This window comes from Bos taurus, chromosome 2 (genome assembly GCF_002263795.3).
Source record: "Bos taurus isolate L1 Dominette 01449 registration number 42190680 breed Hereford chromosome 2, ARS-UCD2.0, whole genome shotgun sequence".
In the NCBI taxonomy this organism is placed as follows: Eukaryota; Metazoa; Chordata; class Mammalia; order Artiodactyla; family Bovidae; genus Bos; species Bos taurus.
The window spans coordinates 112,068,539-112,084,381 of NC_037329.1; the positions used below are offsets into that span (position 1 = coordinate 112,068,539).

Sequence of the window (15,843 nt, forward strand, 5' to 3'; positions counted from 1 at the left end):
CTGCAAGGAGATTCAACCAGTCAATCCTACAAAAAAATCAACCCTGAATATTCACTGGAGCCACTGATGCTGGAACTGAAGCTCCAATACTTTGGCCACCTGATGCAAAGAACTGACTCTTTGGAAAAGACCCTGATGCTGGGAAAGATTGAAGGCAGGAGAAGGGGACGACAGAGGATGAGACGGTTCGTTGGCAAAGAGCCAGACACGAATGAGCCACTGGACTGAACTGAGGGAAAACAAAACAAAACAAAACAAAACAACAACAACAACAAAAATCCAACGTTTGCGCATGCCCACTAAAACACCCCCACTGGCCCCCACCCACCGGGCGCTGGCTCAGCCCCCGCCTCTCCCGCGTCTCCTGGTTTCCGGGGGAACTGTGTTACCGTGACACTACTCCGGCTCTCCTTTTTCCGCCCTCCATTGCTTTCTCCGGTGCAATGGCGTCCGGCCTGACGAGGTTGCTGCTGCGAGGTCCCCGTTGCCTCCTGGCAACGGCCGGCCTCACTCTCATCCCGCCTGTTCGGGGAGTGAAGAAGGGATTTCGCGCCGCTTTCCGGTTCCAGAAGGAGTTAGAGCGGTGGCGCCTGCTCCGGTGCCCGCCGCCGCCTGTACGCCGGTAGGAGCCACCGGGAAAAGAGGTTAGGGGTGGCGGTCCTGGAGCCGGGGCGCGCTTCCCCGCGGCTTCGGCCGGGTGGCGGGTAGGGATGCTCATCGCTCGTTTGCTCCTGGCCTGACCCTAGTTGTGCGATAGAGACACCCACGGGTCGTGGACGCGTGGCGGAGGTAAAGGGAATACATTTCTGCTGAGGAGTTGGGCTCATGGCTGCCCCCGACGCTCTTGGAACTCCTATTTGGAGTCCTGTAGACTGAAACTTGTGAGAAATAAGGCCAGCTAGAGGGTAACCTCGGAGAAGGCAATGGCACCCCACTCCAGTACTCTTGCCTAGAAAATCCCATGGACGGAGGAGCCTGGTAGGCTGCAGTCCATGGGGTCGCTAGAGTCGGACACGACTGAGCAACTTGACTTTCACTTTTCACTTTCATGCATTGGAGAAGGAAATGGCAACCCACTCCAGTATTCTTGCCTGGAGAATCCCAGGGACGGGAAGCCTGGTGGGCTAAAGCGACGCAGTAGCAGCAGCAGCAGCAGAGGGTAAACTATACCCGGGCTTGGGTGTTTTAGCCCCTTTGTATTGCTGCCTCAGAATTCCTTGGGTACGGACAAGAGGGAGGAAAGCACAAAACAGTATTGCGATATAGGGCAAGAAAAAGTACACAATCACAAGTCCACTATCCAGAGGAAAGGGAAAACAGTTTGGGCTTTAGGTTTTTGCCATTATTAATCTTGTTCTGCTAGTGGAAAGTCTGGTAGGAAGACCCTCAGATCTTTATGTAACTCCAGAAAAGATCCCCTTATACGTGAGGTTTTGCATTTTTTTAAATAATGTTTCTTTGACGTGTGTCGTGGTCGTACAAATAGATGCACCTCACTCTTTGATGGCTCCGTTTGATGGGTGTTTGAGTTACTGTTGCTCTTACAACCGATGTAACACCGAATAGCTTTGAAGTTACTGCTCCTTTGGAAATTTAGTATGAAAATTGATAGCTATTTTAATATTGCCCTCCCCCCAAAAAAGCCGATCTAGTTTATACACCTGGTAGGAATATATATGTTCATAGTTCTATATTTTTTCAACACAGAATATTAAGTTGTTTCCTAAAAACAATAGTAAAATAGTGTTCCTTCTTAATCTGCATTTGGTTATAGTGAGGTTAGTCATTTCAGGCTTTAATAGTTGTTAGAAACTTTATATATTATATAGATTATATATATCTTAATGACTTACAACCCAGATCTTTTTGCAGCCCCTTTTTACTTGAGAGTTTTATTTTTGGTTTATTGTCTTTAGTTTTTAAAAGACCTTTTAGTCGTTCTTGAGAATGATTGTGAAGTTTTAACCTACTTACAATATTGATAACTAGATTTTGTTGCTAATTTTCACTGAATGCTTCCAAATCTTAAAATAATGAAATACAAGATAACTATAATATACTTAGTGTTTATGACTTGAACATATGACATTATAATTTGTGTTTCATGTGTAAGTATAAAGCACAGTTCCGTGGTTATAACAGTAGAACCTAAAAGTGAGGCTAAGGTCTTAGTCGCTGTTGATGAACTGCTTTGATGTGGCAGTTGACTCAGAGGGACAATTAATCCAGCAGAGGACCACAAGTAATCAGCTGACGTAAGTAATTTTTAGAAAATCAGATTCTGGAATTAAAATGAAGCTCAATCTTCATTTTAAAATTTTCTATAATTTTCTAAAATTTTATATAATTAAATAAAATTGCATCACAACGAGAAATGTTTGCATTACAGCAACATCTTGTTCTCTTTATTATCTCTTACTGTCTTCTGTTTTACATTTTCAGTTCGGAGAAGCCCAACTGGGATTACCATGCTGAAATACAAGCATTTGGCCCTCGGTTACAGGAAACTTTTTCATTAGATCTTCTCAAAACTGCATTTGTTAATAGCTGCTATATTAAAAGCGAGGAGGCCAAACGCCAAAAACTTGGTATAGAGAAGGAAGCTGTTCTTCTGAACCTCAAAGATAATCAAGAACTATCTGAACAAGGGACATCTTTTTCACAGACATGCCTCACGCAATTTTTTGAGGACGCGTTCCCAGACTTGCCCACTGAAGGCGTTAAAAGTCTGGTTGACTATCTCACCGGTGAGGAAGTTGTGTGTCACGTGGCTAGGAACTTGGCAGTGGAGCAGTTGACGTTGAGTGCGGACTTCCCTGTCCCCCCAGCTGTGTTACGGCAGACTTTCTTTGCAGTGATTGGAGCCCTGCTACACAGCAGTGGACCCGAGAGGACTTCACTCTTCATCAGGGTAGGTGATTGTTAGTTGCACATGCTGGAACATGCTTGAGGTAGAAAGAAACATTTCTTTTTGTACTTTACTTCTTTGTGCTATGACCTTGGCAGGTTACATGTGAATTATTCTCCTCATCCAAACTGAGAAAGACCTAAAGCTTTTTATCAGTTCAGCTCAGTCACTCAGTTGTGTCTGACTCTTTGCGACTCCATGGACTGCAGCACGCCCGGCCTCCCTATCCATCACCAACTTCTGGAGTTGATTCAAACTCATGTCCATTGAGATGGTGATGCCATCCAGCCATCTCATCCTCTGTCATCCCCTTCTCCTCCTGCCTTCAATCTTTCCCAGCATCAGGGTCTTTTCCAAGAAGTCAGTTCTTGGTATCAGGTTTCAGCATTCAGTCCTTCCAATGAATATTCAGGATTGATTTCCTTTAGGATGCACTGGTTGGATCTCCTTGCAGTCCAAGGGACTCTCAAGAGTCTTCTCCAACACCACAGTTCAAAAGCGTCAATTCTTCGGTGCTGAGCTTTCTTTAGTCCAACTTTAACATTCATACATGACTACTGGAAAAACCATAGCTTTGACTAGATGGACCTTTGTTGGCAAAGTAATGTCTCTGCTTTTTAATATGCTGTCTAGGTTGGTCATAACTTTTCTTCCAGGAACAAGCATCTTTTAATTTCATGGCTGCAGTCACCATCTGCAGTGATTTTGGAGCCCCCCAAAAATAGTCCATCACTGTTCCCACTGTCTCCCCATCTGTTTGCCATGAAGTGATGGGACCAGATGCCATAATCCTAGTTTTCTGAATGTTGAGCCTCAGGCCAACTTTTTCACTCTCCTCTTCCACTTTCATCAAGAGGCTCTTTAGTTCCTCTTCGCTTTCTGGCATTAGGGTGGTGTCATCTGCATATCTGAGGTTATTGATGTTTCTCCCTGCAATCTTGATTCTAGCTTGTGCTTCATCCAGCCCGGCATTTCACATGATGTACTCTGCATGTAAAATAAGCATGTAAATAAGTAGGGTGACAATATACAGTCTTGATGTACTCCTTTTCCTATTTGGAACCAGTCTGTTGTTCTATGTCCAGTTCTAATTGTTGCTTCCTGACCTGCATACAGATTTCTCAGGAGGCAGGTCAGGTGGTCTAGTATTCCCATCTCCTTAAGAATTTTCCAGAGTTTGTTGTGATCCACACAATCAAAGGCTTTGGCATAGTCAATAAAGCAGAAGTAGATGTTTTTCTGGAATTCTCTTGCCTTTTCAATGATCCAACAGATGTTGGCAATTTGATCTCTGGTTCCTCTGCCTTTTCTAAAAAAAGCTTTTTATGATAGTATCTTAATTATTTTTATGATAGTATCTTAATTATTCTTGAATAATTAGAGGTGAATTAAATATTAAATTTAGTGTTTACGTCATGGCAGGACTGCAAGCCATGTTTTTAGCTTTACATCCTAAGGGACAAGGGTAGTGCCTGCACAGTAGAGGCTCAGGAGTTTAGTGAGTGAATGAGTCCAAAGCACACCGCTGGAGGGCCTAGTGTGGTTTGGCAGCTCCTTGCTTAAGTACCAGCTGCTATTCTGCTTTTCTGAGTCATACAGTCTTGGATTTCTGAGTCCCTATTATGGGCTTTGCTGGTGGCTCAGACGGTAAAGAATCCCCCTGCAATGCAGGAGACCTAGGTTCAATCCCTGGATCAGCATGGCTACCCACTCCAGTATTCTTGGCTGGAAAATCCCATGGACAGAGGAGCCTGGCGGGATACAGTCCATGGGGTTGCAAAGAGTCAGACACAACTGAGTGAGTAACACTTTCATTATATACACCAAATTCCTTGTTAGCCAGTAGCTTGCCTAATTAAAATACTTGAGTAATTGGTATGATTTAACTCCACTGTCCTTTTAGAAGTTGTCAATTGGGAGAAGTTTTATTCTTTGCTTTTGGATGAAAACATGAGTTTTGGTCTTTCTTACATAATGGATAGTCCAGGCAATCACTTCAAGTCACAAAAAAGAGTCTTGACTCAGGCCTTTGAAATTAGTTGTTTTAAACCAGTTTCCCTTACTGTTGGAATCTATGTATTTAGTTTTGACACTAAGTTGATCTGATCATTTTGATCAAGAAGGATACTTGCATTAACCAGCACTCAGACTTCATTCAGAGTTAAGGTCTCCCTTCCAACTTTCCAGCCAGGACTTACCTGTCTGTCTGTCTTACGGAAGCAGGTTTTTAACTGACACCTCTGGAGATGGAGCTGAGGGAAATAGAAGGAAGGGAAGGCAGAAGGTGTTTACTTGACTTGATGGCTGAAAGCTGGTTTAGTGCTTTCTGAGTCTGCTCACTGTTTAAACAGACACTAGTGAGCATTTTGTTCCCAGCTGGAACCTTACAACCATGTACCTTCATGTGGGCATTGGCTGTCAGCTTCTAGTTTTCTGGATAGGGTTCCTTTCAAAATGACATCCCTGCTATGAATCCCACCTCAGGTCTTAAGGATTTTTGTACCCCTGACATCAGGTGCAGACTTCGGCCCCATTACTGCAGGTAACTTCTGCCAGACTGTCGCCTTAAGCGGGAGTGTTTGTTGACTGCCAGTTGACTGAACATCCATTGCCTCATTCGGAGGCCAGGGGACCCTTTGAAGCCCTCTAGGAGAAGGCAATGGCACCCAACTCCAGTACTCTTGCCTGGAAAATCCCATGGATGGAGGAGCCTGGTAGGCTACAGTCCATGGGGTCGCTAAAAGTCGGACACGACTGAGTGACTTCACTTTCACTTTTCACTTTCCTGCATTGGAGAAGGAAATGGCAACCCACTCCAATGTTCCTGCCTGGAGAATCCCAGGGATGGGGGAGCTTGGTGGGCTGCCGTCTATGGGGTCACACAGAGTTGGACACGACTGAAGCAACTTAGCAGCAGCAGCAGCAGCAGGCCTGAGGTGAAAAGGAAAGCCTCGCTTGCCCCCTCTTTCCCCTGCAATTAAACATTTTTTTATAAAGAAATTCTAACAAAATCCTCCCTTGATTTCCATTCTCTCCCAATCACTATAGCTTATGTAGAATCTTAGAACTATCTAAACAATTTTTGGTCACCATTTTGAAATTTTCACAGGGTAGTCATGAGACCATTTTGGAAATACTTGTTTACCATATTTTAGTGCCTCTGTTGACAGTTCCAATTATAGATCCTCAGGTCTCCCGCATTATAGACAGACGCTTTACTGTCTGAGCCACCAGGGAAGTCTATAGATCCTCAAAGAGATAGATAATTCAAATATCTTACTTCTCAGTCAAGAGCTGTGACATCTCCCATAGTAGAACTTACTGTGTTAGTGGTATAGTGTGAGGACAGCCACTCTCCATAGTGGAACTGACTGGTTTGAATGGTCTTACTTCATTCATTTGCTCACCTAATATTTATTGTTTCCTGTGTGCCAGGCACTGTGCCAAGCACTGGAACCAGAGTTTAATAGGATTCAGTCTTTGCTCACAGCTCATAGGCAGAGAGAGTAGAATGTGGACAGTGCCCTCAGGTATTATAAAGTGTAGAGGGAACTCAGGGGAGGCAACTACTATTTCCAGCAGGGTTAGGGAAGTTTTAGAGAAGTGACATTTGCCCCAAGAAGGTCATTCCAGGAAGAAACCTTGAGGAGCATATTCCCTTTACTGTACAACATACGCTTGTACTTTATTTATTTTATATTGAGTTGCCCAAAAAGTTTCTTTAGGTTATTCTGTCACATCTTATGGAAAAACCCAAATGGACTTTTTTGGTCAACCGAATACATACTAGCTCATACCTTTTAATCGCATTAAATTTTAAAGTTTCTGTTAGAAGTGAACTTTAAATTATGGTCCTTATTTTCCTTATACTAATTTAAATGTATAAATTATGTTTTTATATGCAGGACTTCTTAATTACTCAAATGACAGGAAAAGAACTCTTTGAGATTTGGAAGATAATAAATCCCATGGGGCTACTGGTACAAGAACTGAAGAAAAGGAATATTTCAGTTCCTGAATCTAGACTCACTAGGCAATCTGGAAGCACCACAGCTTTGCCTGTGTATTTTGTTGGCTTATACTGGTTAGTAACATTTTAATCTTTATAATATTGATCAGAAGTCTTAAAAACTGACTTTTCACAGTTCTTTAATAAACCTCGAATTGCATTAAAGGATTTTTTGAAAACCTCATTCCCTTTGTGATCTAGTCACTAACTACTTCCTTTCCTGCTGGTCATCCTTAGGGGAAGGTAGGTAATCTGTGGTTTGCTAATTGTAGCTTTTGTTAACCAACCATTTACGATGGAAATCTCATAGAGTATCCTGCTAATCTAAACATTTCTTTAAAAAAAATTTGACTTGTAATAGAGATTTAACCCCAGTCCACACTTGTAACAGCTTAAATTGAGCCTAGAACTGAAAAAGAAATTGAACGTTGCCCATCAAAATAAGTCAGCCCATGCTGAGAACTTTTAGGTTTCTTAGTAACAGTCGACCTGCCTCAGGTTGATTTCAGGTGGATAGAAGTGTTAAGTGTAAACTATGAAAATATTTACGATGACTTTTAAAATTTAGGTAAATATTTTTCTGATTTTATATGATGTAGGACTTCATAGGTATAAAAACAGTGGAAGACATTGCAAAGGAGAAAATTGATGGTGGTGTAAGATGTTGCATCTTTAATTTTAATTGAAGGGCAAAGCAAAATGAGATGCTCTTGCTTATCAGATTGGCAAGCTTTAAACGCATCCTTCATCAGCAGTTCATACACTGCTGGTAGAAAGAAAAGAAAAGGCACGATATTTCTGATAGTTTTGGTGAATATTGCTGCGAAAATTAGACCAGGGAAAACTGATCTGTGTGCTTTGTTTTATGATGCACCGTGTAATTTCAGGCTATTGTTGGGTTTTTTCCCTAGTGATAAAAAGCTGATTGCAGAAGGCCCTGGGGAGACGGTACTGGTTGCAGAAGAAGAAGCTGCTCGAGTGGCACTTAGGAAACTCTACGGGTTCACTGAGAATCGCCAGCCCTGGGACTACTCTAGGCCCAAAGAGCCTATGAGAGCAGAGAAGACCATTGCCGCCAGCTAGCCAGCCAGAGATGTGCAGCCTGAAACTTGTGAGCAAAACAGCGAGACTAACAAACGTCAAAAGATGATCCAAGCTGGACGTTTTTTAAATTGTAAAGAAATATGTCTTATTCCTCATACTGAGTTCCTAAGATTGAACAAATGTTTATCAGGTCACTTCTTTTATTTTCTTTTTAGTCATTTTTGTTCTGTCAAAAATCTTTTGATCTTTTGGTATTTTCCTGATAAATTTTAACTCAAATTCTTCATCTTATTATTGTATTTAAATTGTACAGTTAGGTGTATTTTATTCCCTTCTGACTTTGAAGTATCATAATTTGTATGTTTTACATGAAGTTTGCTGTAATGCCAATTAAAAAAAGTTATTCTTCATGTATTTCCTTGTAGCTTAATTTGATTTACCCAGATTAGTGAACCCTGCCTCTCTAATACAGTTTTAGCTAAAATAGTTATAACTCTTAACTTTTAGAAATGTAAGGTGCTGATTATAACAATTAGGCATTTACGATAACTTAGGTGGCGACTACTGAGCCTGTGTTCTTAGAGCCTGTGGTCCATGGTGAGAGAAGCCTCGGTTTAAAATTCTGTATGCAAGTTAATTTCATAGCTATTTAATTTCTATAAAATGAATGGCAGGGATGTACATTTTATGCTTTCAAAATAAAACATGAAAATCAAAAGCAGATTAAAATGTTGAAGCTAATGGAAAAATAAAGTATGTATTTATCAATTTAGTATTCCATAATCATGGTGACCATGTCCCAAGCACAGCTCTTAAATATTTCTACACAGTTAATTCAGTAGAAGACACATCTTAAGAGTGTGTGTTTCTGATTCTTTAATCTTTTGTATTTAATTCAGTAATCTTCCTACTGCAAATTCCCTTTATTTCTTTTAAACTTTTTGGCAACAGTAATAATTTTCAGTTTTAGTCTGCCAGCAGTCACTCCCCAGAAGTTAACAAGAAAAGTGGGAGTTGAGAATAGAAAAGAGGTAAAATGTTTAAATTGGTAACACTTTTTGCCATGAAATCTTTTTGTAAAGGAAGATGAAGAATCTTTGAAACTCCTAACCAGTCTCAGGCAAGCAGTTTCAAAGCGGACTTAATATCATCTAGGAGGACTTACTGGAGAAGGAAACGGCAAGCCACTGCAGTATTCTTGCCTGGAAAATCCCATGGATGGAGGAGCCCAGTGGACTTTAGGGGTCGCAAAGGGTTGGATGCAACTTGGCGACTAAACAAGGTGAAAAAAGAAGACTTATAGCTATGACAGCTAACACAGAGACTGCTTTCGAAGGGGAGTTTGAGAATTACCTAGTTGGCTGGATTGGTTAGGTTAAGTGTAAACTCTTTCATCTTTCTTTTGAGAGTAATTCCAACTCCTCTAATAATTCAGCACAGGGATAGAGGACCAAACCCAATAGTGAAATGGTACCCTTAAACGTATCATCCACAAGTAAATACATCAAGTATCTCATTGACAACATAGGAGAAAAGAGATACTATATAAAAAGTTTCTGGGAAGCAAAAGATGGTATGTGTCCTCCAACCACTTCTCATCCAGCATGTGCTAGACCAATGTTCTAGTTTTATTTAGTTGAATATTTTTTCCCAAAAGTCTTTGGAGAACTTAGTTGTAAACTGAGTAATCCTTTTTTTTTTTTCTGAGTAATCCTTTCCTTCTCTGTAAATTCTATGGATATATTTCTCCTGCTCAGGGCAGTTTGCAGGACCGTAATCTACAAGTTTGGAGGGGAATTATCTTCACCCTTAGGTTTTTCAATCTGCTAATCCTTGAATGCTTTTAGGGTTACACGTGCAACAAGTCTAGGTCTCTAGTTCATAAAAACTACTTTGTAGTGTGGCGTTGGAGAAGGCAATGGCAACCCACTCCAGTGTTCTTGCCTGGAGAATCCCAGGGACGGAGAGCCTGGTGGGCTGCTGTCTATGGGGTCGCACAGAGTCGGACACGACTGAAGTGACTTAGCAGCAGCAGCAGCAGTGTGGCGTTAGTTGCTCAGTCGTGTCCGACTCTGCGACCCTGTGGACTGTAGCCTGCCAGGCCCCTCTGTCTATGGAATTCTCCAGGCAAGAATACTGGGAGTGGGTAGCCAATCGTTCTTCGGGATCTTCCGACCCAGGGATTGAACCTGGGTCTCCTTTGCAGGCAGATTCTTTACCATCTGAAACACCAGAGAAGCCGGTACCTTTAAAAAGCACCAATCAAAATACCATGAACTAGAATGTAGAAGACAATTAATACACTCTCGCCCTTCCATGTGAAATAGCTTGACACTTGGGACCAACTTGAACGACTACTTAATTTGCTATATGAGAGTAAGTATTACAGAAGTTTGATGTGTGAGCAAGAGGACCATGTGGGTATGAGGGTGTTGCCAAAGGACTGTACCCAAGAGCACTCAGTGACCATTCCAGGACCCCTTTTTGACTGATGTTTAGTCCATGTTGAGAAGACAGTCGTTATAACCGTGGGAAGTTGGTGGCATATGAAAGCACTGACTAAACCTTGGTACTGGAGAAGAAAGATGTTGAAGTCATTTACTTTGAAATTCAGACACTCCCATCCTCCAGTTTCCTCAGCCCCAAAAAAGTTCCTTATCCAAAAGTGTAATATTGATGTCTATAGACTCAGTTATCTAAGCCTTATTTTTTTTTACTATAGTTCATATGTTATTATATACATATATAAAATAGGGCATATTATTCTCAAAAGTATCATGTGGTTTTAAGGAAGTGAAATATTAGTAAAAACTATCTCTGCAACTATACATTATAGTAAGTGAAGTAGGTCAGAAAAAAATACCATATGGTATCACTTATATGTGGAATCCAAAATATGGCACAAATGAATGTAATTATGAAACAAAAACAAACTCACAGATAAAGAGAACAAACTTGTGGTTGCCAGTGGGGATGGGAGAGGAATAGACTGGAACTTCTATATTACATATTGAATCGATAAACAAGGTCCTACTGTTGGGAACTGTACTCAGTATTCTGGGATAAACCAAAACGGAAAAGAATATTAAAGGAATGTATGTATGTGGATAACTGAGTCACTTTGCTGTACAACAGAAATTAACACAACATTGTAAATCAACTACACTTTAATTTTAAAAAAGGCAAAAAAACTCCCCCCAAACTTTTATCCTAGTTAGGAATGAAACAAACGAGACTATTTTTTAGTGCTCAGCATTTTAGGGATTTTGGCCACAAGATGGTGTTCTAACCCTACTTCTCAGTGAAGTATTAGTAGCATGCAAAGTAACATTAGGGGGAACACTTTTCTCCCCAAACAGGAAAGACTTATTACATAGAATTATAGTGAAATATGACTTTTCTAGACCTCTTACAGCTCTCTTCTGCGAGCTCGCCTTTTCTGAGCAATTTACTTCTGATGAAAGAGCCAATGTTTGGAGCTCTTTTTATCTTTACTAGAAAAGTGAAAATTTAAGGGTTGTCATAGATAATATGTTCAAAAGACCTTTTTTTTCTTCTTTTTTTGGCCCCTTCTTGTTATTCTTTCCTCCTCATTTTTATGATGGAAGAAAATGCACTGCAGAAGCAAGGGACACTGTCCGTCTTGACACCAGATGTTGCCATCCTTCTCGTGGGGGTAGGGAAGGGTGGGGTCCAGCTCACAGCTTTCCCCAGCTGCAGGCAGCCCCTTGAGGATGCCCAGCAGGCAGCATGCTGCACACCTCTGCATCTTCAGGCCCACCTTTTTTCTTCCCTTCAGCAGATCCCTGAGTCGTCTCCATTGGTGAAGCCCTCCAGCATGGTCGCTAGATTCTAGAACCATGGTTCACAACTTCTGTTGCTTCTCAGAGCATTCGAAAGCCACAGTTCTTTCTGGGATACCAAGGCTGATTGCTAGACTGAATTGAATCTTGCAAACTGAGGACAATTTTTCCAAGAAAAAAAATGCATGCAGTCAAAAATCATAACCACAAGCACACAGGCTCCTGAAAGAAGCAAGCTTTCTTGATATTAGTAGTATCTGTGCTTCCCACTCAGTGTTCATGGGCTCTTGTTCAATAACCTGGCTACCTGTTAGGTCTCACTAACGACCAAAGAGTAAGGGTTTTGAGAAAATTTTCTGAGATGGAGAAAATGGAATACGTTAGTTTATTCCCCTTCAATTGAGGAGGAACCCATTATTTGAGTATTCATAGAACACTTTTTTAACCTATCTGTTGTGCAGTAAAATTGCACAGTGAACCTGTGACTTTATTTTAATGAGTTTTGGAGAAGAGAAGAGAAATGAGGACATTGTCAGCTGGAGAAGGACATTTCTAGTTAGACGAGGAAGGTCTACCTGACTCTCTGATGACACTTCCTTTACATAAACTATTGGTATCAGCGTCTCTACAGCAAGACAACATGTCAGTAAGAGATATTTATCAGCAGACAATACAGTTAATGAGGCAAATGCAGTCAAAACAGCACAACCCTCAGACTAACAACAACGATCACCATTAGGTCAGGCTCCTGACAACCTGCCGCTCAGGTTTTGATCCTGGGATTGCTTTTTGTCCAAGAGGGACAAGCATGAAGGCCTCCAGTCTTCTCTTTACCTTCTGCAGATGGGATTATAAACTTCAAAGTTTTTTGTTATTTTTTATTAAACTTTGTTTCTAATGTGGACCATTTTAAAGTCTTTATTGAACTCATTACAATAATTATGTTTTGGTTTTTTGGCCCCAAGGCACATGGGGTCTTAGTTCCTCAATCAGGGAATGCACCCCCTGCGTTAGAAGGCAAAGTCTTAACCACTGGACCACCAGGGAAGACCCAGGATTACAAACTTTAGATGAAAGAGGTACAGCATTAAGAAGTTAAAAAAACTTGTTTACATTTTGCTACCTCATATACAGTAATTTAATCTGCAAGCAACAATGTACCTGGTATTGTGTAGAGTACTGGTTTCTCATTTAGCAAATTCCTCCTTTAAATCACAACTGCCTCCTTTTTTCTTCAAGATTTCAGTGAGTGTGAGAGGTACAGTTTGGGGAATCTTGAAAGAAATGGAGCTTAGCCAGTGGTGTTGTCTACCCTTTGGCCGTCCAAAGTGGACAAAGTGGACTCTTGGTAGGACACAGTGTCTTTCTGCATCACAGGACGTCAAGGACATAGCAATCGGCCATCAGCTTACAAAAAACCTCACCTCTCCTAGGGAGTCACCACCAATCACAGCTACTCCGCTTGTTCCCAGCAAACTCCACCCTTCCTCTTTCAGTTTTTAGGTCCTTCAGTGTGGAGCTCAGGTGTCCTTCAGTTTTTAATTTTCAGAAAAACAAAGAGCTACAGGGACAAAAGCCACTCCTTTGTGTCTTTTTGTAAAAATGATTGGCATTTTTTTCAGGTCATCTGTCATCATTTCCTTTTCAGGACAAAGACTCAAAGGCTGACAAGACAGCACTTTCAACTTATTTGGGTCAGTGCCCACTCTTTTTCCATTGTGTCTCAGGTGAATTGAAATCCCCATCTCATTAAGTGTCCAAGGAGTGAGTTTCCTGGTTGTTGATCTCCACTTTTCCATAAGTTTACCATTTTGTGACCTTAGGGAAATCGCAGCCAATCTCCTGTCCAACTTCAATGTGACATCTAATCCACATAAGAATTGTTTGCTCAAATATCTACATAGCAAATAAAGATTCTGATACCCAGTTCCAGCTTGTGCGGGGGTTTTCCCCACACCAGCTGAGAGTCCTACAATTCAACTCAATTCCAACACTACCCACCTGAAGAGAGCATCAGATTCCACAGATTAAGGGCTCATAAGACTGCTCCATTTGACATGCCAAGTGCAAGCCCAGGTTGCCATTGACCCACTGGCTATAAATGAGAGGTTTCCATGACCTCTCCTTGGGTTCAATAAATTTGCCAGAGCAGCTCCCAGAATGCAGAGGAATATTTCATTTACTAGATTACTGGTTTCTTATAAGAGGACATAAGAACAGCCAGATGGAAGAGACCAATAGGGCAAGGGCTGAGGGAAGGGCAAGGGCAAGGAGTTTTCAAGGAGCATGGTGCCCTCCCTGTATCTCAACTGTTGAGTTCACCAATCCAGGAGCTCTGCAAGCCGTCATCTTGGGTTTTCACAGAGACTTCATGTCATAACCTGCTGCTGTTGCTGCTGTTTAGTTGCTAAGTTGGGTCTGACTCTTGGCAACCCCAAGGACTGTAGCCCATCAGGCTCCTCTGTCCAGGGGATTTCCCAGGCAAGAATGCTGGAGTGGGCTGCCATTTCCTTCTCCAGGGCATCTTCCTGACCCAGGGATTGAACTCGCATCTCCTGCACTGGCAGACAGATTCTTTACCACTGAGCCACCTGGTTTCATAAGCATGATTGGTGAAATCATTGGCCATCAGTGACTGATAGAACCTCTAGCCAGCCCCCCAGCCCGAGGTTGGGGTGTGGGGCCCCCGAATCAGATGGTTGGTATTCCTCATGACCAGTCCCCATCCCTGGGAGCTGCAAGTTATTTTAACATATTAACATAACAAAAGGCACCTTTACTGTGCTTCTCACTTAAGACATTCCAAGGGTTTTGGGAGTTCTGTGCCAGAAGCTGGGATGAGGAACAAATACTGTATATATATATTTTTATTATAAATCAAAACAGCACAGCAAATATAATCTTTTACCCCAGGTCTGTCATATTTGTGGCAATCTCTGTATTTTAAATGTATTCGTTTCCTTCGAAGTTTTCATAAATGTTATCATTTGAAGGCAAGGTCTTCAGACCTACTAAGTGTATCAAAAGATAAAAGTTGAACTTTAGAAAAATAATTCGATGAACTTTCCCCCTAAATCCAGGAATTATAAACAAGTTTTACAAATCAGCTCTCTGGGCTGGGAAGATCCCCTGGAGAAGGGCTTGGCAACCCACCCAGTATTCTTGCCTGGAGAATCTCCATGGACAGAGGTGCCTGCAGGGCCTATAGTCTATGGGGTCACAAGAGTCAGACATGACTGAGCAACTAAGCACAAGCACAGGAGTCAGCCAGGATCGAAACTGGGTATTGACTGGAGTATAAAAAAAGTTAAACTGAAGCCTATTGTACAGAGTGAAGTAAGCCAGAAAGAAAAACACCAATACAGGATACTAACGCATATATATGGAATTTAGAAAGATGGTAACTACCGGGGTCCAGCCCCGATGGATCCAGGGGTTTCGAAGGGGAGACGGCATCGGCGATCAGGAAACAACAGCTTATTTAAATGTTAATTAAAGATATAAAGAGTGATTAAATAAGGATAGCTCAGTGAGGAAATTCAGTGGAGAAAAGAGGCTGAATAATTCAGCCAGAAGGTGAGAGAAAGAACGACATGGGGAGACGAAGTTTCGGTGAACAAGGCCCGCACTTTATTTTCCAAAGTAGTTTTTATACCTTAAGTTATGCATAGAGGATAATGGGGGAAGGGGTAGAGTCATGCAGCAAGCCAGGCTTTCTTCCTGCAAACTTATCATATGCAAAAGCTTAGGTGATTTGCATCATCTTCTGGCCCAGAGGCCTGTTAACATTTTAAGACTCTTTCTTCAGAAAACTTATTTTTCTCTAAAGGTGATTAGTCAGGTGCCACCCTCCAAAAGCATTAAAGTTGCATTCCTATAGGGCAAAGGTGTGGTGGGCTATAACAAGAAAAAGAATTAACTCAAGGGTCCAAGGTTACAAACATTAAAGCTATTACTTACACCAATCATATTAATCAATACACTGCCAGGGACACAGCAGGTAAGGGATATGGAGACTTAGCAGCAAACATTGGCCCAACAAGTGAAAAACCCTTCACCAATACAATTTCTAATCAATC

General features: G+C 41.6%; 1 protein-coding gene across 1 annotated transcript; it reads left to right on the forward strand.

The window, feature by feature from the left end:
* Positions 1 to 426: 426 nt before the first annotated feature.
* MRPL44 (mitochondrial ribosomal protein L44) lies at positions 427 to 8,375 on the forward strand. The gene is given in 4 exon segments (NM_001046321.2): positions 427 to 622; positions 2,443 to 2,911; positions 6,814 to 6,992; positions 7,829 to 8,375. Coding segments are annotated over 4 exon segments (999 nt in total). The 5' UTR covers positions 427 to 443; the 3' UTR covers positions 8,001 to 8,375.
* Positions 8,376 to 15,843: the final 7,468 nt, after the last annotated feature.